Below are 22,352 nucleotides of genomic sequence, written 5' to 3'. Positions count from 1 at the left end.
AATTATGCTGTTATTCTCACTTAAGATGAAGGCTTACAGGACAAAATAGTCTCCCATTTGACAGTTACTACAAATGTTGCCCTATGACAAAGAACTATTTTTTTAAATTTGTTTTATGTTTCATTGATCTTTGCTCTCATTATTTCCTTTTTTTCTCAGCTTAATTTGATCTTTTTTTTTTCTAGTTTCTTATGGTAGAAGGTCCCGGTGGAGGTGTAGTTTTGGTGAATGGTTTGTTCAGTATATAAGTTTTAAGAGAAAGAGTGTGTGAAGTGAGAAGCCAACTGAAGGTAGCTCCTTCATGAGAATAATAGCTTAAGTAGATGAGGGTAACTTATTGAAAGAAATGTTTAAAACTTCTAAGTGTGACAAGGAATGGCTGAACTTTGATCATTGTTTAGTATTATTTTGTGACATCAAATTAAATGAAGCAGCAGATGGTTCTGTAACATATGAGTGTCTCTAGTGGCCTTCTGTATTGAAAATATAGATTTCCAATACACAGTCACTTTTCTTTCAGTTATTAACTGAGAAAGAAAATCTGTATTTTTGAGTCTTTTTGGGTTTTAGTTAACTTACTGATTGTGGGGTTTGGATGATTTCAGTAGTCTTTTTAACTCTGGCATAGTATCTAGGCTATGAAATTCTTAAAGAGCAGGGATTTCTACCTGTCTCAATGCCTTTTTTAACAAAAATTGCATATGAGAATGACAAGTGTCTGACATATAGTAGTTTTATTTTCCATGAGTAAATTTTTTTTCTGCTTTCAAAAGTAACACATAAATATTGTAAAATATTCAAACCTATCAGAAGGGTATGACTTAGAAAATGAAATCCTCCCGCTTCCCCCACTCCCCAAGATAATTTCCTCTAACAGTTTAATATATAGTTTCCAGATTTTTAAAAATATATTGTAAAAGACACTTTCGTGTTGCGCTTTACATTATACTTTGAATGGGATCCAGAGTCCTTTTCTGCCCTGCAGAGCACTGTGTGGTCTAGTCCCTGGATACCTCTCAAGTTCATCTTCTGTCATCTCCCCTTCACTCACTCTGTTTTAAACACAATGATTTCCTTGCAGTTTTTTGAGCATATCAGATATGCTATCATCTCTGAGCCTTTGTGCTATTTCTTCTGTTTGGAATATTCTTTCATCAGATGGTCACACAGCATTTTCTTTTATTTCAGTCAGATGCTGCACAAATCCCTGGTGGCCTACTGATTAAGAGCTCAGCTGCTAACCAAAAGATCAGCAGTTCGAATCCACCAGCCACTCCTTAGAATCTCTATAGCGGAGTTCTACTCTGTCCTGTAGGGTCATAAGGAATCAGAAACAACTCGACAGCAATGAGTTTGGTGTTGGGTTTTTTTTATTACCAATTATGAAGGCCTGGTGGCATGGTGGTTAAGAGCTCGGCTGCTGTCCAAAAGGTCAGTGGTTCAAATCCACAGTTCTCCTGTGTCCTATAGGGTCCCTATGAGTTGGAGCCAACTCGACAGCAGTGGGTTTGGTTTCTGGTATTACCAATTATAAGGAGTAATAAAATTAGTATATTTTTATTTTCTCCTTAACCTTTCCTGTCTTTCACTATGTGACTCTAAGCAGTAATATTTTTTTAGTGTTAACTTTGTTCTGATAAGTAGAACTGTGTTTCTATTACTTGATTTTTCAGCTTTAAATAATGTAGCTATTAGAGATGAGGCACTCAGCATACTTCTTTCCAGCTTTTTTGTCCCATTTCTTTGCAGTTATTGTTAGTTGTATCAATTTTACATTGTTAGAGCATATAACAAAAGGAGCCGTGGTGGCGCAGTGGTAAGCGCTCGGCTGCTAACCGAAAGATTGGCAATTAGAACTCACCAGCTGCTCCATAGGAGAAAGATGTGGCAATCTACTTTCACAGAGATTGCAGCCTTGGAAACGATGGGGCACTTCTACACTGTCCTATTGGGTCACTGAGTTGGAATTGACTCAACAGCAGTGGGTTTGGTTTTGGTTAGCGCATATAATATTTTCACTCAGTTGTGTAATTCTATTCTTCACAATTGTTTTATTTTAGTTATACTGTTAAATATATTCAGTGCTCACTACCAATTCTTTTGGATGATTTTCAGAAGGAAAAAGGGGAAATACTAAACTATGGAGTCCTGTTTATCATGGAAGGAGCCCTGGTGGTGCAGTAGTTTAAGTGCTCGGCTGCTAACCAAAAGTCAGCAATTCAAAGTATCAGCTGCTCCGTGGGAGGAGGATGTGGCAGTCTGCTTCTATAAAGATTACAGCCTTGGAAACCCTGTGGGGCAGTTCTACTCTGTCCTGTAGGGTCACTATTAGTCTGAATCAACTTGAAGACAGTGGGTTTGGGTTTGATTGATCATGAAATTCTCAGAAACTTTTGATCTGATCTTGTTAATTCTTCTTAATAGAGAATACCTATACCTCCAGGCTGAACTTGGCAAAGCAGTACCAAGTTTTAAACCCTGACTCAAAAGAGAGAAAAACTTGAATTTTATTTTTCTTTTAGTACCCTAGCGACATGGCTTATTTTATATTTTTCATTTTTTATTGAATTTTTAAAATACTTTTTAAAAAGGATATGAAAAAACTATGAAGAGGGAAGAAGAAACTTAAACATAAGAATTTACGTGTTTGTTTTAATTAGACCTCAGTTTGGTTTTGAGTTTTTTTAAAATCAGGACAGTGAAGGAAGTAAAATTAAGCCACAGTGCTTAGCTCCTCATATAAGAAACAAGAAAGCTTGTCCTTTAAGTCACACGATTATTTTAAAAAATGTCGACCCATATATTGGAAACATTGAGTGAGGTTACAGAAAATGTTCCCAACAATATTATTAAGTCCAAAAATGGATTTTTAATGGATAAGGCATAACATTCTATTTCAACTCAGTATTCATTGTAAAGAGCTATAACTAATGATATTCAAGGATATATGTGCTAGTTGTCTAATGTAGTGACTCTCAGCTTTTTTTTCTGTCTCATTATACTTGGGTAATGTCATATTTGGGACATAGTCCCATCAGAAATAATGTCTCATAAAGAACTGCTGCAGAGATATGCAGTGTTTTGCAGTATATATGCAGTGTTTTGCAGTATATTTACTGTAATTCTGTTGTGTCTCCACTGATTGGTGTATTAGACAGCACAAGTTGAATTAGAACTTCTGGTTTAATATAACCCAGGAACAGGAGGTGGGGAAGGGAAGAAGAAAATATTTATTAAATGTCTGTTATGTTCCAGGCTGTGGACTAGGTGCTTTACACACATTCTATTTTATTATCACAGGGTCTTACGAGGCTATTGTTAGTATTCACATTTTTAGATGAAGAAGCTGAGCCTCAGAGAAGTAAAGCAGTTTTGCTCACAGTCTTATAGTTGTTACAGAGTGGAGATGGGAATTCAAAACCATGTTAGTCTTATTCTAAAGGCTGTGCCTTTCCCAAATCTGTATTTTAAAAGAGTCTTTTTCATTTGACCAGTAGTTTTTGATCTATTCTGCTGGGCACTGAGAATACAGAGATAACTAACTTAATGTCTGTCTTCGAGGAACTCCTGTTCTAGTTAGTGAGACAGATGCCTCAGGCATAGAGTATAATCAGTCAAGATTGGAATGGGTTAGGAGAGAGAATTTCGAGGAAATGGAATTGATAGAATCCCTGATACATCAGAACGTCTTGAAAGGAGATTTAGATAACTAGGAAAGAGTTTGGGTTGAATAGTTGGTAGTTATAATTTACTAAAAAAAACTAAGCCAAAGAAGGAAAAGAAGTTTCAGAGAAAGCAAAAGGTTAGGTAGGAGAGGAAAAGTAGTCATGGTTTACTATATGGTTTGGCTGGGAATTATATTCCTACATATTTATAATAAGGTAAATATCAAATATTTATATTATCAGAATTATAATAGATCTCTTGAGAGGAAGAGGGGAGAGGAAAGGTGCATATTTGTGATGGGGCAGGGAGAGGAAAAAGAGAAATTCTCATCTTTTTAGATAATTTCTAAAACTGAAAACTAAGAAGTAGCAATACAGGTATCTTACTTAAAGACATGAAAGTAATACCAAAATAATATGTTTTAAAAAAGGTGAAGATAGTTGCATCTGAACATGGGCAAATGGTGGTTAGTGTCTTAGGCTGGGTTCTCTAGAGAAGCAAAATCAGTAAAGCATATAAATATGTATATAGAGAGATTTATATCAAGGAAACAGCTCATGCGATTATAGCTAGAACATCCCAAGTCCATGGATCAGGGTAGAGGCCTCTCCCAATTCATGCAGCTGCAGAAGCTGGCGAGCCCAAGTTCGACAGGTTGGAGAGCAGGGCTCCCACTCACAGGCTGTGAAGTTCGACGAATTCCGACATTGGCAGGCAAGACTGCAAGGTTTCTCCTAATTCACGTAGCTGCAGGGGCTGGCGTACCCGAGATCGGCAGGTCAGAGAGCAGGGCTCTGTTCACAGGCTGTAAGATTTGCGAATCCCAAGTTCAGCAGATAAGCTGACAGCTCAAGTCCCAAGAACCAGAGGTCAGACGAACAGGAGGCAGCTGTAGAATCCAGAGCGAGCAAAAAGCCAGAACATCTGCTTATATTCTGATACAGGCCACACCTCCAGGGAAAACCCCTTTCCACTGATTGGCTACTCACAGCATAGTCAGTCATGGGAGTGATCATATATAAACACTGAGAATCATGGCCCAGCCAAGCTGACACACAATCTTAACCATCACAGTAAGGCAGGGGATTGCTTTTTCACCCCTAAGTTTGCAGAATGATTCAAATCTTAAAAATATGTGTGTGTAAAAACCAAAGAATGACCTTTGTTTGAGTTTACTGAAAAGATGGGCCTATTTCTTTGTCTTGAAATGCCTAGGAATAAACAGTTTTGTTATTTCCTTTTTATCATGAATTAGTGTAAATAAGTTTTTCAGTGATTTTAATCACTTAACCTATCCGTTGTAGCTTAACAATCAAAATAGGTCAAGATCTTAAGCATAAAACGTTGAAGGACCGATTAAAACATGTTACAAGGAAAACTGTAAAAGCATAATGTATGTAAACTAGTTAAAATATTTAGTGATAAAACAGTTTAAAGTTAAGAAGGAATATGTTTATATAAGTCACCCTTGATTGAGTAGTAGATTGAGTAGTAGTATATTGGCTTCCCTATAACGTGTAAATTAGATTTATTTTTCGAAGTAAATTTGGCAGGAACTTATAAATTTTTATTGTCTGACTTTTTTCTTTTTACTCTTTCAGGATGTAGATATGATGGATCAGAATGGAATGACACCTTTAATGTGGGCAGCTTATAGAACGCATAGGTATGTAACCATTATAAACTACTTATCCAGATTATTTTCACCTGTAAATGGAAAAAAAGTGATGAGAAAAAGTAGTTAATATACTAATATTTACAGATTTTATTATGAATATCTAGTATATAACATAAATCACCGTTTTGAATGCTTTGGTGTCCCTGTGCCTTGGTAATTTTAGTATCTTCAATTGATTCCTCTTTTAACAATTTCTAAGAATGGAAGAAAAGGTTATCTTTAAAAAAAAAATTCATCTTTTCATATGATTTGCATAGTGGAAAATTTAATATATTAATCAGTAAGTTGTCTGAAATCATTTTTGGAACAAGCTAGATTTAAATAAAAATTTTAAGATTATTTTGTTGTATAGGGATTACCGTATTTTTATGCAAATAACATGCGCCTTATACATTTGTTTGCCAACACACCACCCTCCCTGCGAGGTATTTGCATAAGTGCACTATGCTAATTTTTTTTTTTTTTACAGCAGCATGTAAAGAAAATGGCAGAGCGGCGCTTATAAAAATAACTCACGGGGAGGGCGTGGTTGGCAAACAAACAGAAGGTGCACATTATTTGTGTCAAAATATGATAATGACATTGATTCCTAGATGAAAAATAGAAAATGTCAGTGTCGAGTATGCCATCCCTTGGAACTATATTACCTTATACAATTTTGCACATACTTAATACTTCATCTTAGAATATTGTCTCATTATTGATTGTAAAGTTGAGTAGGTCAGAATAGAAGTGTTCCAAGATGGAATGTGAGAATAGCCACAATCAATTTAGTATCTGTAATGACTTCTATAATTGAAATTAGGGTTGTTGTTGTTGTTTTTTTTTTTTTTCCTTTTCAGTGTGGATCCAACTAGATTGCTTTTAACATTCAATGTTTCAGTTAACCTTGGTGACAAGTATCACAAAAACACTGCTCTGCATTGGGCAGTGCTAGCAGGGAATACCACAGTCATTAGTCTTCTTCTGGAAGCTGGAGCTAATGTGGATGCTCAGAATATCAAGGTAAAAGTATCCTATATTGATTATGGGAAATGTGGTTACTAAGATATGAATTCCTCAGTAAAACATAGGTGTTTCATAAACTTTTCAGAATTGGAAGAAACTTTTGATTTAAGTTCAGCTGTTTGCTCCCATGCAAGAATTTGTTTTGAAAGACTAGATTTGTACTTTCATCTTGCAGTATCGAAGTAGTGTTCAGATTTTGGTGACCTTTTCATTAGTGAATTCTTATTGGTTTTTAGCATAATAAATTTTAGTAATTCTTTGACTTAGTCATTTTATTGCCTTACTTTTTTAAAGGCCAAGATCTTTAAATTTGATAAACACCTTTATGATTTTATAGGAGAACTCCTCTCCCCTAAACACTGGACTAATCCAGGAAAAGTATACAGAATTACCTAAGAGCAAAGCACAATTAATATTTACATTCAGAGCGTTTAGAAGTTTGTATAGACATGAGTACATGCAAGAAGATTCTATTGGTAGTCTCAAATTTTTGTTAACTGTTCTCATTTTTAAAGCTTCAGGATGTACCATATCTCTCAGCAACAGTTTGAAAGAATCTTTCTGTGAAATGACAAACTTTCAACATCATCTTTTAATAATGTGCATTCATAAAATAACTTTGTGCCCATTGAAAAAATTCTTTAATGTTGGCTATAATCCATAGTATTTTCTGAGTCATGTTTCTTAAATTTCTAAAGGATGTGTGCTAAACTAAATATGAAGAGGGTTCAAGCCACATACTGATCTGAAATGGCCAATCAAAAAGTAGGTTATCACCTGCTGGATCAGGGCATCTCTTATGTTTCAATGAGTATTCTTTCTCTATTTGGTTATTTTAAGAAGAAAGGTTAAACTACTAGAATAAGTTAGGTTAGACTAGTTATATGGAGGATAATTTAAAATTATAATCAATTTTTAGAAATGAATCTATAAATATTTACTTTAAAAGTAAATATCTAATATTAGAAACTTTAAGAAATTGATAAAACTACATTTTTTTTAAAATTTTAAATCATCTCATCCTTACTCAAAGTGATCAGAATATTTGCCAGTAAACAGAGGGAAAGAGGAAGGTTGCATACCATAGTGACTGACATGTTATGGGCACTAAGTAAGTATTTGTTGATGGAATGAAAATTTGCATAGTTTGAACTTTACCTAAGCTAGTTTCCATGACTCTGCTAGTATACCTCTGCCACTTCAAAAATTGTAGAGAAAATTTTTGCTTCTCCAAATGTTTTTAAATAAGATGCTTCTAAAAGTTCATAACACTGGGGTTAGTAAATTAGGCTAATCCCAAAAGCCTAATGCATTTTAAGATAAGAAGGGAAAAATTTGACTAAAACTGAGCAATATCCCTATTAGAAAAAATCAGTGAGATTGTATCATGATTACCTGAACTGCTTTTGAGTGTTATTTTCCTTCTCTTTGTTGCCAGGGAGCCATTCCTAAAGTAATCATGTGCCAGGAATACATTTCAAGATATTTAATGTTAATGTGATTGAAAAAATAGAACCAGTTTCACTATGGCAAATAGTGAGTTTCAGTAGATTTTCTGCCAAGAACCATTATCTGTATATTGAAATGACAATAAAACCAAAGAATTAGCACAGGGTGGCTACACAGTTTTGAAATTTGAAACTAGTAGTGTAGATTTTTAGAGTTTTTAAAAACATCTTTTTATATCCATATGAAACCTTAGATACTTTAAAAAACATGCTTTTTAAGTATTAGGTGTGTGGTTTGTAAATTAAGATCTTTTCAAATAAATAATGAAGATTTGCTTTCCCCACTAACGGTTGCATAAACTTTTAATTAGTCTTAGTGGAAGAAATAATCTATAATGAATTTCAACAGAAAGGTAAGGGTAAGAGATGTTTGGATTAAGAGATGTTTGAAATGACTTAATGGTTTTGAACATTGTAGCATTAATGTTCTGTAAGTTCAGGTACCATGATAAGATAAATTGGAGTGTAGCTTCCTTAGTAACTAGTGCAGTTTATCTTCTGTATACCACCCAGAGTCTGTAGATTGTCAAATAACCAGGCTTCTTATTGTGCCTGTAGAACTTTATTTAATTTCATGTATGTTTGTTTTTTTTTGTCACATTCCTTTTATTAATGTTGTCATTTTATCTGTCTGCGTTGTCAGGTTGACACGTATGCTCATGGTTGGCTATTGACAAAAATTATTTTAAATTTAATTCCCTAGTAGCTTCTGGAATGACTTTCTAACATTATTTTGAAAGAAAGTAAAGTCTAAGTAGTTGCTTCAATTGCTTAGGGAACATTATACTTTTGGGAGTAGGGGATTATCTTTTCATCCATCCAAAAACCTGTTGCTGTCAAGTCGATTCCGACTCATAGTGACCCTGTAGGACAGAGTACAGTTGCCCCCTAGGGTTTCCAAGGCTGTGAATCTTCACGGAAGCAGACTGCCACATCTTTCTTCTGCGGAGCAGCTGTTGGGTTTGAACTGCCGACCTTTCGGTTAGTTAGTAGCTGAGCGCTTTAACTACTGCGCCATCAGGGCTCTTCTTTTCATACTGGAAAAGAAATAGATTTTTGTTTTAAAATGCCCTCTTTTTTATGTAACTGAAAGTAAGAAACAAGTGTCAGAGTCTCCTGGAATCTGGCATTTCTAATATGCATAAATCTGGTAACCTGCTGGAAATCATTCATTCATTCAACAAATATTTGTTCAGTGCTAGGGAGTCAACAATGCTCAAGACAGATAAGGTCTGTATTCTTCAGAACTTACATTCTGTTGAGGAAGTAGACAGTAAATAAATGAAAACAAAACAGAAAACCACAGGCAAATATGATAGAATGACAGGCTGGGAGGACCACATCATGTGAGAGTGATCTGGGAATGCCTGTTTGAGGAGATGACATTTGCTTCAAGTCTTGCATGATGAGAAAGAATCAATTATGCAAAGATATGTGAGGGAAACTTTCCACGTAGAGGAACCTGCAAATGCAAGACCCTGGGCACAGATAAGCTTGTCACGTTTGAGGTACAGAAATAAGGACCTGGAGTGTGGTGAGCAAGCGGGTGAAGTCACTGAGAGACACAGGTGCCACATCACGTAAGGCTATGATAAAGGAGCTTTCATTGTATTATTTGTGGGAAATAGTTGGAAGGACTTATACAGGCTGGCTCTATGATCTGCTTTTTGTTTTAAATATTTTTAAAAGATTACTCTGGTGGCTATATGGAGAATGCATTGAAAGTAAAATAGAAGGGAATGGAGATCAAAAATCATGCAAGTGATGATGGTGGCTTAGGCTAAGATGGTATGAGTAAATATGGGTAGAAGTGAATGGATTTGGAGATGATATTTTAGAATAGAAATGACTGGATAGGTTAGATATGGGGGTGAGAGAAAGCAACATTGATGACTTAGGGTTTTGGTTTGAGTAACTGAATGGCTTGTGATACCTTGTACTGAGGTTGTAAAAAGTGAAGGAGAAATACTTTTTTGGGGGAAGGTGATAGGAATGGCTTTGTTTTGGTCATATTTAATTTGAAGTCATGCTTTTTAGCCATAAGGAATATCAAGCTAATTAACTAAACATAAATAACTGCAAATTTTCAAAAGGGAAAAATTCATTTATAAAAGAAAAAACTAGATTATTTTTCCAGGAATTTGACAAATCTTATTTATGTCTGTATATTTTTCCATTTTTCATTTTTAGTCTTAGGAAACCGAAAAACAAAAAACAAACAAACCAATTCTGACTGGTGGCAACCCCGTGTGTTAATTATATTTTGCATTATAATAGTTATGTAACTATTGTCATTTTTGTTAGTTGCCATAGAGTCGATTCCAACTCATGACGACACCATGTGTGCAGAGTAGAACTGCTCCATAGAGGTTTCAAGGCTGTGACCTTTCAGAAACACATCTCCAGGCCTGTCTTCCTATTTCTTCTAAAGTAGTTATTTTCTAAATAAGATTAAACTTAAGTTTCTTAGAAGTCTATCTTTTGATATTAACTAGATATTTACCCTTGTAAGTTAGTTATTCAAGTAAGGGATTAGATTCCTTTATTTTATAAATAAATTATTCTTTTTTTCAAAATAAGATAGAGTTTTTTTTTAAGACAGTTGACATTCAATAATAGGTAGCTTTAAAATGGCTATTTTGAATTTTAGAAGGATTAAAACCATTACCCTTGAGTCCAACTCATGGTGACTACATGTATGTGAGAATAGAGAGCTGTGCTCCATAGGGTTTTCAATTTCTGCCTTTTTGGAAGTAGATCACCAGACCTTTCTTCCAAGGTACTTCTGGGGGGGTCTCAGATCTCCAACCTTTCAGCTAACAGCTGAGCCCATTAACCTTTTGTACCACACAGGAACTCCTTAGAAGGATCAGGAATTGCCATATACCCTAGATTAGAAGTTCTTAAACTGGGATCTACTCGTGGATTTTGGTTGAAGGATGGGTCCATAGACCACTGAAATTGTTAGAAAAATGTTGCGTATATTGGCACTTTTCTGTGGGAGGTGATCAGTGGCTTTCACTGGATATGACTCAAAAGAATTTAAGAATCGCCGCCCTATTAATAGGTACATAGAATAAATCCAGATCTTTTTTTGTTAAGTAATAATAGCAGAAAAAATAATGATTTGGGATATTAAGGGGAAAAAAAAAACCCAAAGTAAATTTATGGCCTATGCAAGAATCCCTTGTTATGATAGCTTCTCATTTGTGAATTTGAAAAAATAACTTGGTGAATTGAGTTTTGGGGTGCAATTAATCTCAAAGTCCTACCCACCTATTTATAATCTTTTCTTTATAATACTATCAAAGGACAAATTTAACTTGTGCAGAATGTAAAATTATTGAGCTCTGTTATTAATATATTGAAATGGACTCTTACATGGTTTCTTGAGGTAAGAAACTGTTTTCAGAAAATAGTTTCCATTACTTGTTAAGTGCCTGACCTAGATGGTCTCCAAGGAAGAATTTTTCTAAGTTTTGGTAGTGAAATTCAACCTCACTCAGGCAAAACTTCAAGCGATCTTCTACCCCAGCAATAATGTTTACCTAACTGAAATTCTTGAAGAATTTCTTTTATTATTAGTTACATAGTCATATACACTCCATGTAGATTCTTGTTGTTGTCATTGTTATTTATTATTTTGGTTGACGCATGGAGTGGTCAAATATAGATGATTTGGAACCCTGGTTTTAGTATATTTCTTCAAATTAATTGTTTGTTTATTTTGCCAGATGAATAAAAGAACTATACAAAAATAGTCAGATGGACTAGAGAAGTAGTTGAAAGATTTCTTAAAGCTCCCTCAATCTTTTTATCTAGGCAATCCTTAGGTGTCACATGGCCCTCTAGTGGAAGGGATGCTCAGCTGGACCGAGGCAACTGCAGGATATTCTCTGGGAGTTGTTACCCAAAGGGATTGCTTTTATTCAGGTAATCTTTATAGTTTGGATTAATTAGCTGGTTCTGATGATTTAGGTTATGGAATTTTGGAATAGGTAAGGAGATATTTTACAGAAAATATCCCATTTGTGGTAGACTCAGCTAGATTAGCCCATTCCCTATTAAATACCATTGATATTTTTATTAAAGGATTGGTTGGGCTTTCTGTTGTTGTTATCGTTGTTTTGTTACAGTTGTTGCTGTTGGTGGTGATGGTACGTTTTATTTTTCTTGTTTATTTTTTAAATTTTTAAAAATATAAACTGTACTACATTCTTTATAAGGAATCATCCCTCATAAGTAAGGCACTTAAAGACTCCTTATTCTTTGATTTTTTTCACCCAATTTTGTGAAATAAAATTTCAGTATGTTTTCTTTTTAAAGGAATTTTGAATAATTATATATGCATTCCTGAAATTTCGACAGACATTTTAAATTCACTTTTCTATTTAAAGTAGTAGATAAATTGTGGAGAACATTAGTAAAAATGTTGGTGTCTGACTGATTTGCAGAAGGAAAGATAAGATTTTAAATCAGTAAAGGCAAAAAGAACATAGATCTAGAATTAAAGACCCTTACTTCTAGTTTCGTACTTCCTTTAATATATTTTAATCGTATTTGCTTATATTCCCTGGCATTCTTTTTCTTGGGCTTAAAGAGAGTTGCAAAACTTCACTATTTTCTGTTGTTTCTGTTGTCTTTGGAAATTTCTGGATGGGTGAATGAATTTGAGATACGTAGGTCAAGAATGCCAGTCCAACAGTGGTAGTAGTAGAAGCTGACTTTTGTCTTCCCTGTTCTCTTCTTAAGACTCTTGTCATTACTGAAATTAAACAGAGATTTCTAGCAGTTTAGTATTATAGCAAGATGCTTTATTAGCAATAACTGACTTAAGAAATCCATAGAGTATGATATGACTGAAGATAAACTTAGTGATATCCTCTGATCCAGCAAGTACTAAAATACCTACTTTTTGATTTGCTCTCTAATATAATTCAAAATTCAAGCAAAAATATAATCCAGAGAGTAAGATGAGTAAATACATTTTCTGATTTTTTTTTTGAACAGGAAAGTATAGTAAATAATGTGTAATGATTTAGATTATTTGAGGAATTGATACTTTGTCCAATGTCAAAAATTGTAACATCAGTGAACTGATATTGTGGTCTTAATTTTATTTTTATAGAAGTGCTTTAAAAGCTAGTAACTACAGTATTCTGCCTTTTCTTTTATTTTAAATGTAAAATTTCTTCCGCTTAAATTATCAGGGCGAGTCAGCACTTGATTTGGCAAAGCAGAGAAAAAATGTGTGGATGATCAACCATTTACAAGAGGCAAGGCAAGCAAAAGGATATGACAATCCGTCTTTCCTTAGAAAATTAAAAGCTGATAAGGTAAACTCATGACTGAAGATTTTCAATATATAAGCTTTTATAATTTTTAAAAACTGTAAACAATATATATAAAACACAACATTTGCCAATTCAGCATTTTTTACGTTTACAATTCATTTACAATTATATTTACCATGTTGTTCAACCATCACCGATATCCACTGCCAAGTTTTCCATCACCATAAACAGATATAAGTATATAGTAAATATATAATCCTTTAAGATTCATAGCCATACTTTATGAGTATTTACAGCCTTTAATTTTGTCATTGCTTAATGTAATTTTAAAAACAGTATTTCACCCAGAATAAAATGAAGATAGACAGCAAAGTTTCTCAGGCTTCTTAGTTCCTTACTTGGTAGGTGAACTATTTGTATTATTTGATAATTGAAGGATATGTGAAATTGTTTAAAGCTCCATAGGCTACTGATGGAAATTTTACTTCATTTCATTCAGCTAACTATTTTAATAGATAAAAATAAAGGTTTTTTCCTGTTATATGTGTTTGTTAATACGGAAAATTGTGAAAAATCTTTGTCCTAATAGATACCTTTATAAATGACTTAAAAATCTAGCTCTAATTTATTTGTGCTTTCCATTCTTTTGTGATACACTGTAACTTTTTAGCTAGATTTTCTTTGTTGGAGCTGCTTGAATTTACAGAAAAATTGTGTAGAATGTACAGAGTTTCCAAATATGCCCTCTCTCCCTTCCTGCAGTGTTTCTTCTTATTATTAACATTCTGCATTTGCATGGTACTTTGTTACAATTGGTAGACTAATATTGGTACATTATTATTAATTATTAACTAACGTTCATAATTTACATTAGGATTCACACTTTGTATTATACAATCCTGTTGGTTTTGACAAATGTATAATGTCATGTATCCACTATTACAGTTTCATACAGAATAATTTCAGTTTCCTAAAAATATTCCATGCCCCACTATTCGTCCCTCTTCCCTTCCCTGTAACTTATTTCATACAGTCAGAAAATCTGTAGTCTCAACTTCTCTATGGAAAGCCCATTTTAGATTTTCCATATACCTTCAGTTTTAAACTATGTGACTATTAGCACAATTGCCTGACAGTAGTAATATGATTTCACAACTGAAAACATTTCCCCAAAGGAGCAGTCTAGATTCCTCAGAAAGTTTTCCACTACAAAAGGAGAAATCAGCTGACTTGACAATTCCTTTATAGACCTAATAACTGACAGGATATCTTCTAACTTGTTAATCACAACTTGACTGGCATTAAGCCTTGACTACCAGTCTTATGTGTACTTTTTTCAGACTGTGCTGGTGGTAATACTGTTTGTTTTATAGTCAACATTGATCTGTCATTTGTCAGGACAAAAAGACAAATTTCAGATAAACGGAAACAGACTTCAAAGCAGCGCCTTATTTATTTGTAGGAGTTCATACTCCTTTAATGAACTGAAAAGTCCTTTGGTCCATTACTTAGACATCAGAACAATTAGATTTATAGTTTATAAACTTGCCCGTTTTTAGCCCCATAACTGAGCAGATTTTTCATGTTAACTCTTTAATTTCACTATTAGATACAGTATAGAGAATGAGTCATTTATTTATTTTGATGTGGCTTTATCCTCTGGAATTTAGAGCAGTTTTGCTCAAAGGAGTGAAAAACGGTTACTGTCTCATTAGGTCACTAATAAAAACGTCTTGTGTTACTTTGGAAATTCCCATAATCTTTATGCTTTCATTTTGTTGAATATAAATTTACTAAAGTATATATATGTGTGTGAGTGTGTGTGTGTGTGTAGTCAGATGAAAATGGCTTTGTAAAGTCTAGGTGTTGCATTAATATGTAAAGTTGCTTATTGTAGAGTAATGAATTATATTTACGTGTTTGGATTTTAAGAAAAGAGAGCTTCATAAAAGTTTAACCCAATTTTATTAACACTTCTCTAGCATTACGATCAGTTCAGAAGTTGAGTGTTCTGTGTTTTTCTTTACATTAGTAGCTTTAAATATATTAAGTTTCTTAAAAAAGTAACTAGATATAAATATATGATGGTCAGGGACTCTGAAATTAAGCATTTGTAGTTATGTAGACCACTCATCAATTTTTCTGTCCTACTTTAGAAAAATTTAAATTGTGAGTGTGACTTGGTTTTCTAACTTATCAAGTATGTTCTATATTTAAAGTTAAACAAGAGTGACCCCTAGGACTCAGTATAATTTCACCAAGAACAAATCTTTAAAAAGGAAAAAAAAGTTTTTTTTTGGATAGTGTTAGTAGACAGATTCGGAGGGACTCTTGACTTCAGAAAACTGTTTAAAAAAGCTCTTTGATTTTTAAGGTTAGAAGATTTTACCTTAAAGCAGATTTTAGTTTAAATAAGTGTTAGTTGCTTAGTAATTATTTTAAAGGGTTATCTCTAAGTTAGTATTTTCTCAACACTAGAAACCCATGATCTCTTTTGTTAACCATAGATATCTTACATTTCTTCCTTTTTAATCTTATTTATTGATCATGTAAAAATAAATGGGAAGATGGAGTAAGCATACTTTTCCGTATCCTCCTGCTAAGTATAACTAAAACAACTGGACATTATATAAAAAACAAACATAAGAAGACTCTAAAAGATGGAGAGAAGGGATCTTGGGACCTGAAGAATGACATGGTGATGAGTTCCCTGGGTTTTTTTTTTTTTTGGCTTCATATATCCCAAACTATGAGCTGGTAAAGCCAGCAACACGGAGCTGTGAAGGAGCCCAGACCAAAAAACACAGTTGCCATGGAGTACACTCCAATTCATTGGCGACTCCTTGTGCTGCAGAGTAGAACTGCATTGCATATTCTCTCTAGCCAAAGAACCACAGAGAGGCAGCCTAGCAAGACAGAAAACTTTTAGAAAATAACTGCTGTACTATAACCAAATTCTACAGAAAAAAACTGTGTCCTTACCCTCACCCACACCAGCAAAGGCCCAATGGTGAGCTTAGAATTTCCGTTCTCACTGGGCAATAATGAGGCTCAACCCTTCTGCTGGGGTGGTATCAGAGAAGGCTGAGTGACTTGGCTATTAATTCTGGCTATTAGTGAGGCTGTGCTCATGCTTTATCAGTGGAGACCACATGGAGAGTAATAATGAGGTGCCCCTATGCCGCTCCGTCAGGGAGGTATCAGCAGAGGTATAGTGGGGACCGAAAATCCCACCCCTGCCCAACAGTAATGAGGAGCCCCTTCCTCAGGTGTCAGTTGAGGCCAAGTGGGAATTCCGGACTTCTATCCTCAATTGGCAGTAATAAAGAGGTGTCTCTCTCTGTCCCCTTTCAGAGGAACCCATCTAAAAAGAAGATTTATATAAGATCCACAGTCATAATATAGTACACAAAATTCTCAGGTTTCAATTAAAAGATCACTCATTGCACCAAGAACCAGGAATATCTCAAAATGAATGAACAGAGATAATCAATAGATGCTAAACCATGATGACAAGCATGTTAGAATTAACTGACAAAGATTTTAAAACAACCATCATAAAAGTGCTTCGATACACAATTATGAACATGATTGAAACAAATGAAAAATATGCTGTCTATAAGAAACTCGGAAACCCTGGTGGCATATAGTGTTTGAGAGCTACAGCTGCTAACCAAAAGGTCAGCAGTTCGATCCACCAGGTGCTTCTTGGAAACCGTGTGGGGCAATTCTACTCTGTCCTATAGGGTCGCTATGAGTTGGAATTGACTCAACAGCGGTCGGTTTTTTTTTTTTTTTTTAAATAAACTCATTTCAGATATAACAGTATAGGCAAGTTGAAAGTAACAATGGGAAAAGATATGTTACCCTGATAACAAAACCAGACAAAGACAATTAAAAAAGAAAACTTTAGGCCACTAAAACCAAAAAACTAAACCCATTGCCATCAAGTTGATTCCGACTCAAAGCGACTCTAAAGGACAGGGTAGAACTGCCCCATGCGGTTTCCAAGAAGCACCTGGTGGATTTGAACTGCCGACCTTTTGGTTAGCAGCCGTAGCTCTTAACCACTACGCCACTAGGATTTCCAGTATTCCTCATAGATACAGGCTCAAAAATCCTTAACATAAAATAGAATTCAGCAAATGTACAAAAGGAATTGTATATCTTGACAAAGTGGAATTTATTCTAGGGATGCAAGACTGGTTCAGTATTCAAAAATCCATCAATGTAATCTACCGTATTAACACACTGAAGACAAATCTCATGATTATATCAATGGATACAGAAAAAGCAGTTAATAAAATTCAACATCCATTCATTGGTAAAAAACTCTCAGAAAATTAGGAATAGAGAGGAACTTCCTCAGCTTTATAAAGAGCATCTACAAAAACCTATAACTCATATTATACTTAATGGTGAAAGACTGAATACTTTCCCTGTAAGATCGAGAACAAGGCAAAGATGTTTGCTTTCATTGCTCTTTCTCAACATAGCGCTAAAAGTTTTAGCCAGTGCAATGAAACAAGAAAGGAAACCAAAAGTATATAGATCGGAAAGGAAAAAATAAAACTGTCCCTATATGCTTTTGATATGATTATCTACATAGAAAATCCCAAGGAATCTACAAAAAAACAAAAACAAAAAAACCCTCTTGGAACTAGTAAGTGTGGTCAGGATATAAGGTAAACATACAGAAATCAATTTTATTTCTGTATACTTGGCAATGAACATGTGGACACTGAAATTAAAAATACAATATGACTTCAAATTGTCAAAAAAAGACAAGAAATACTTAAGTACAAATCTAACCAAACATGTAAAGTATTTTGTATAATGAAAACTAAAAAATACCAATGAAAATTAAAGATGATCTAAATAAACGGAGAGACATATTGTCTTCATGAATTGGATGACTCAGTGCTGTAAATATATCAATTCTTCCCAAATTGATAATCAGACTTAGCGTAATTCCTGTTAAAATTTCAGCAAGAGTTTTTGTATATATAGACAAGAATATTCCAAAATTTATATGGAAAGGCAAAGAAAATAGAATAGCTAAAACAATTTTGAAAAAGAAGAATCAATCTACTCAATTTCAAGACTTGTTATATATCAGGAAACCCTGGTGGCGTAGTGGTTAAGAGCTACGGCTGTTAACCAAAAGGTCAACAGTTCAAATCCACCAGGGGCTCCTTGGAAACCCTATGGGGCAGTTCTACTCTGTCTTATAGGGTCACTATGAGTCGGAATTGACTTGACAGCAATGGTTTTTTTTTTTTTTTAAACTACTGTATATCAAGACTGTGATGTTGATGGAGGGATAGACACGCAATCAGTGTAATATAATAGAGAACTCAGATATAGAATCACATAAATATGCTCAACTGACTTTTGACAGAAATGTACAACCAGTTCACTGGAGGAAGGTAAACCTTTTCAACAGATGGTGCTGGAGCATGTGACGTCTGTAGACAAATTAAATGAATAAACCTCAGCTCAAACCTTATACCTTATATAAAAATTAACCCAAAGCAGATCATGAACTTAAAATGTAAAACTAGAAAATTTTTAGGGGAAAAAAAAGAAACAGAAGATTTTCAGGATCTAGGGTTAGGCAAAGAATTCTTGGACTTAACTCCAAAAGCATGATCCATAAAAGGAAAAATTAATAAATTTCTTCCTCAAAATTAAAAACTTTTGGTCTGTGAAAGACCCTGTTAAGAGAATGAAAAGTCAGGCTGGGAGAAAATATATACAAGCCACATATCTGACAAAGGACTGGTATCTAGGATATATAAAGAACTCTCAAAACTCAACCTTGAAAATCAAATAATCCAATTAGAAAATGAGCTAAAGACATGAAGAGATACTTCACTTAAGAAGATATACAGCTGGCAGATAGGCACATGAAAAGATGTTTTAGCCATTAGGGAAAGGCAAATTGAAACCACAGTGATTTCCTGAACTGTCAGGATTAACTAAAATAAAAAGTAGCAACCATACCAAATGCTGATGAGGATGTGAAATAACTGGATTCATACATTACTGGTAGGAAATGAGTGGGAATTGACAGCAGCGGAATGGAGAACAGTTTGGCAGTTTCTTTAAAAAAAAATCTAAACGTGCAGTTACCATACAACCTAGCAATTGCTCTCTTGGGCATTTATCCCAGAAAAAGGAAAACTTATGTTCATACAAAAGCGTGTACACAGATGTTTACAGCAGCTTAATTGATAATGGCCAAAAATTGGAAACAACCCAGTTGTCCTTCAGTAGGTGAATGGTTAAACAAATTATGGTACATCCATACAACAGAATACTCCTCAACAATAAAAAGAATGAAATATTGTTATATGCAACAACCTGAATGAATCTCCAGAGAATTATGTTGAGTGAAAAAGACAATCCCATGAGGTTACATACTGTATGATTTCATTTATATAGCGTTCTTGAAATGACAAAATTATAGAAATGGAGAACAGATTAGTGGTTGCCAGGGGTTAAGGAAGGGGTAGGGGTAAGAGGGAAGTTGGCAACATACAGGATCCTTGTAGTGATAGCAGTGTTCTGTATCTTACCTGTATCAATGTCAGTATCCTGGTTGTGATATTGTACTACTGTTTTACAAGGTATTACTGTTGGGGGGACTTGGGTAAAGCATTCTTGGGCTCTCTCAATATTATTTCTTACAACTTCATGTGAATCTTCACTTATCTCAAAAACAATTGTAATTAAGAACTAGATTACTGAATGGTAGAATCTAGGTGATGGATATACAAGTATTCACTATAAAATTCTTTCAAATTTATAATATGTTTGAAAATTTCCACAGTAAAATGCTGGAGACAGTAGGTTTCCCATAACTCCGTATGGGCACATTGCCGTTACCTCTTTATAATATCATTATATACATATATATATATATATATATATATATATATATATATATATATATATATATATATATATATATATATATATGACAGTTGGAAAAAAATAAATCTGACCCAGAAATCTCACTCCCAGATATCTGTCCAAGTGAAATTAACTTATGTTCATACAAAAACCTATATGCAAATGTTTATATAATAATTTTATTCATAATCACTGAAAACTGGAAACAACCCTAATCCCTCATCTGGGGAATGGATATGCACACTGGTATATCCATGTAATGGAAGACTATTCAGCATTAAAAGGGAACAAACCATGGATACACACAACATGGATAAGTATCAAATGCATTACCTAAGTGCTTGACTACTAGCTGAAGGGTTGGCGCTTCCAACATACCCAGAGACGCCTTGGAAGACAGGCTTGGAGATGTGCTTCCGAAAGGTCACAGCACAGCCTTGAAAACCCTATGGAACAGTTCCACTTTGCACACATGGGGTCGACATGAGTTGGAATCAACGGCAACTAACAACAAGGGAAAGAAGCCAGGCTTAAAAGGCTACACTCTGTATGATTCCATTTATATGACATTTCTGCAAAGGCATAAGTATAGGGACAAAATCAGATCAGTGGTTGTCAGGGGCTGGGGCTTGGGGGCACTGGGGAGGTGCTGGTTATATGACTATACGTGTTAGTCAAAACTCAGAGAACTGCACACTAAAACAAACAAAAACCCAAACCTATTGTCATTGAGTCGAATTCCAACTCATAATGATGCTGTAGGACAGTAGAACTGCCCTGTAGGGTTTCCAAAGCTGTGTATCTTTACTGAAGCAGACTGCCGCATCTTTCTCCCATGAACGGCTGGTGAGTTCAAACTGCCAGTCTTTCTGTTAGCATCTCAGTGCTTAACCATTGCACCACCAGGGCTCCATACTGCACACTAAAAAGGGTGAATTTTACTATATGTAAGTTATATCTTAATTTTAAAAAATAAAAGTGGCCAGTGCTGGGGAAGTACAAGCACTTTGACTAAAAACAAACCAAATTAAAGACAGTTTTAGAAAATATTTTTTCAGACTACACCTTCTCTTCCGCTAGTACTCACCCTTACCCATTATCTCTCTCTCTCTACCAGTTACAGATCTTCTCTAATGTCTTGATATAAAGTTCATACATACTAGAGATGAAAAAAAAATTAGAGGGATTAGCTATTTTACTCTAGCATAAAATTAAACTCTGAAATCAGCATGTTTAATTGTTAGTCTAAATTAAAATTACACATTTAGTTCAGAAAATGATTTGCAGTGGCTAAATTGGGAGAAACATGGCCATTTATTTGAAAAATATTTATTTCACTAGAGGTCAACAATGTGGAAGGGGTGCTAAAAATGTAATACAATCTTAGTCATCAGAAAGAGAAATATTAAGATCAATGAGGAAAGTAGTATTTCCACTCTAAGCTTTGTTAGACTACAGCTGGAATATTTTATAATAGTTTTATCACATAAGATAACTCAAGAGAGGCCGACTCTTCAGATAAAGATTAGGCTGGACTCTGGGACATAAAATGATACTCGTGAAGAGTGTGCTTCTTAGCTCAAGTAGATACAAGAGACTAAATGGGCAGCTCCTGTCCAGAGGTGAGATGAGAAGGCAGAGAGGGTCAGGAGCTGGTTGAATGGACATGGGAAATCAGAGGTGGAAAGGAGGAGTGTGCTGTCACAGTACAGGGAGAGCAATTAGGGTCACATAACAATGTATGTATAAATTTTTGTATGAGAGACTAACTTGAATTGTAAACTTTCACTTAAAGTACAACAATAAAAAATAAAAAAGTAAATGTAAGTATGTAAAATGGTTAGCATAGTGCTCGACACATTAAAAAAAAAAAACTCAGGAGAGACTTGCTTGATGGCTGGCTACAAGTTTGTGAAGGTCTGTTATGTAGAAGAAGCAATAGACATCATTTGTGTTGCTCTGAATCTCCAGCTTTCTAACAGCCAGACAAGTACAGAAATGAAATGGGTATATCTCTGGAGTTTTGAGCACCTTGCCATGGTGGGTGTTCAGAGGCACATATCTCCATCCTGTGTACTCTGGAACTCTATAAATTGTTTGATTTTATTCTCTATCTCATTTTAAGATGGACCTCTGTATGCTGTTTATATGCATCATTTAAAATGTGTTCTTGAGGCTAGGCATCCTCAGGTTTCCTCTTCTCATATAGTTCTTAGACCATTAGTCATTCTAGTTGTTCGTGTCTCTGTAGTAATGAGTCCCCTGTTAAAATGGTATTTG

The 22,352-nt window shown here is 34.6% G+C and overlaps 1 protein-coding gene across 3 annotated transcripts in view; it reads left to right on the top strand.

Annotated features, from left to right (window-relative positions):
• Positions 1 to 22,352, top strand: part of ZDHHC17 (zinc finger DHHC-type palmitoyltransferase 17) — a 151,514-nt gene that overhangs the window by 98,523 nt on the left and 30,639 nt on the right. For all 3 annotated transcript variants that reach the window (XM_004384621.3, XM_023738891.1, XM_023738890.1), the window contains exons 6-8: positions 5,268 to 5,332; positions 6,187 to 6,349; positions 13,071 to 13,196. In XM_004384621.3, coding sequence (XP_004384678.1) covers positions 5,268 to 5,332; positions 6,187 to 6,349; positions 13,071 to 13,196 — 354 coding nt within the window. The remainder of the gene's footprint in view (positions 1 to 5,267; positions 5,333 to 6,186; positions 6,350 to 13,070; positions 13,197 to 22,352) is intronic.

This window comes from Trichechus manatus, unplaced genomic scaffold (assembly GCF_000243295.1).
Source record: "Trichechus manatus latirostris isolate Lorelei unplaced genomic scaffold, TriManLat1.0 scaffold00125, whole genome shotgun sequence".
NCBI lineage: Eukaryota > Metazoa > Chordata > Mammalia > Sirenia > Trichechidae > Trichechus > Trichechus manatus.
This window is presented reverse-complemented; position numbering and strand designations above follow the sequence as displayed.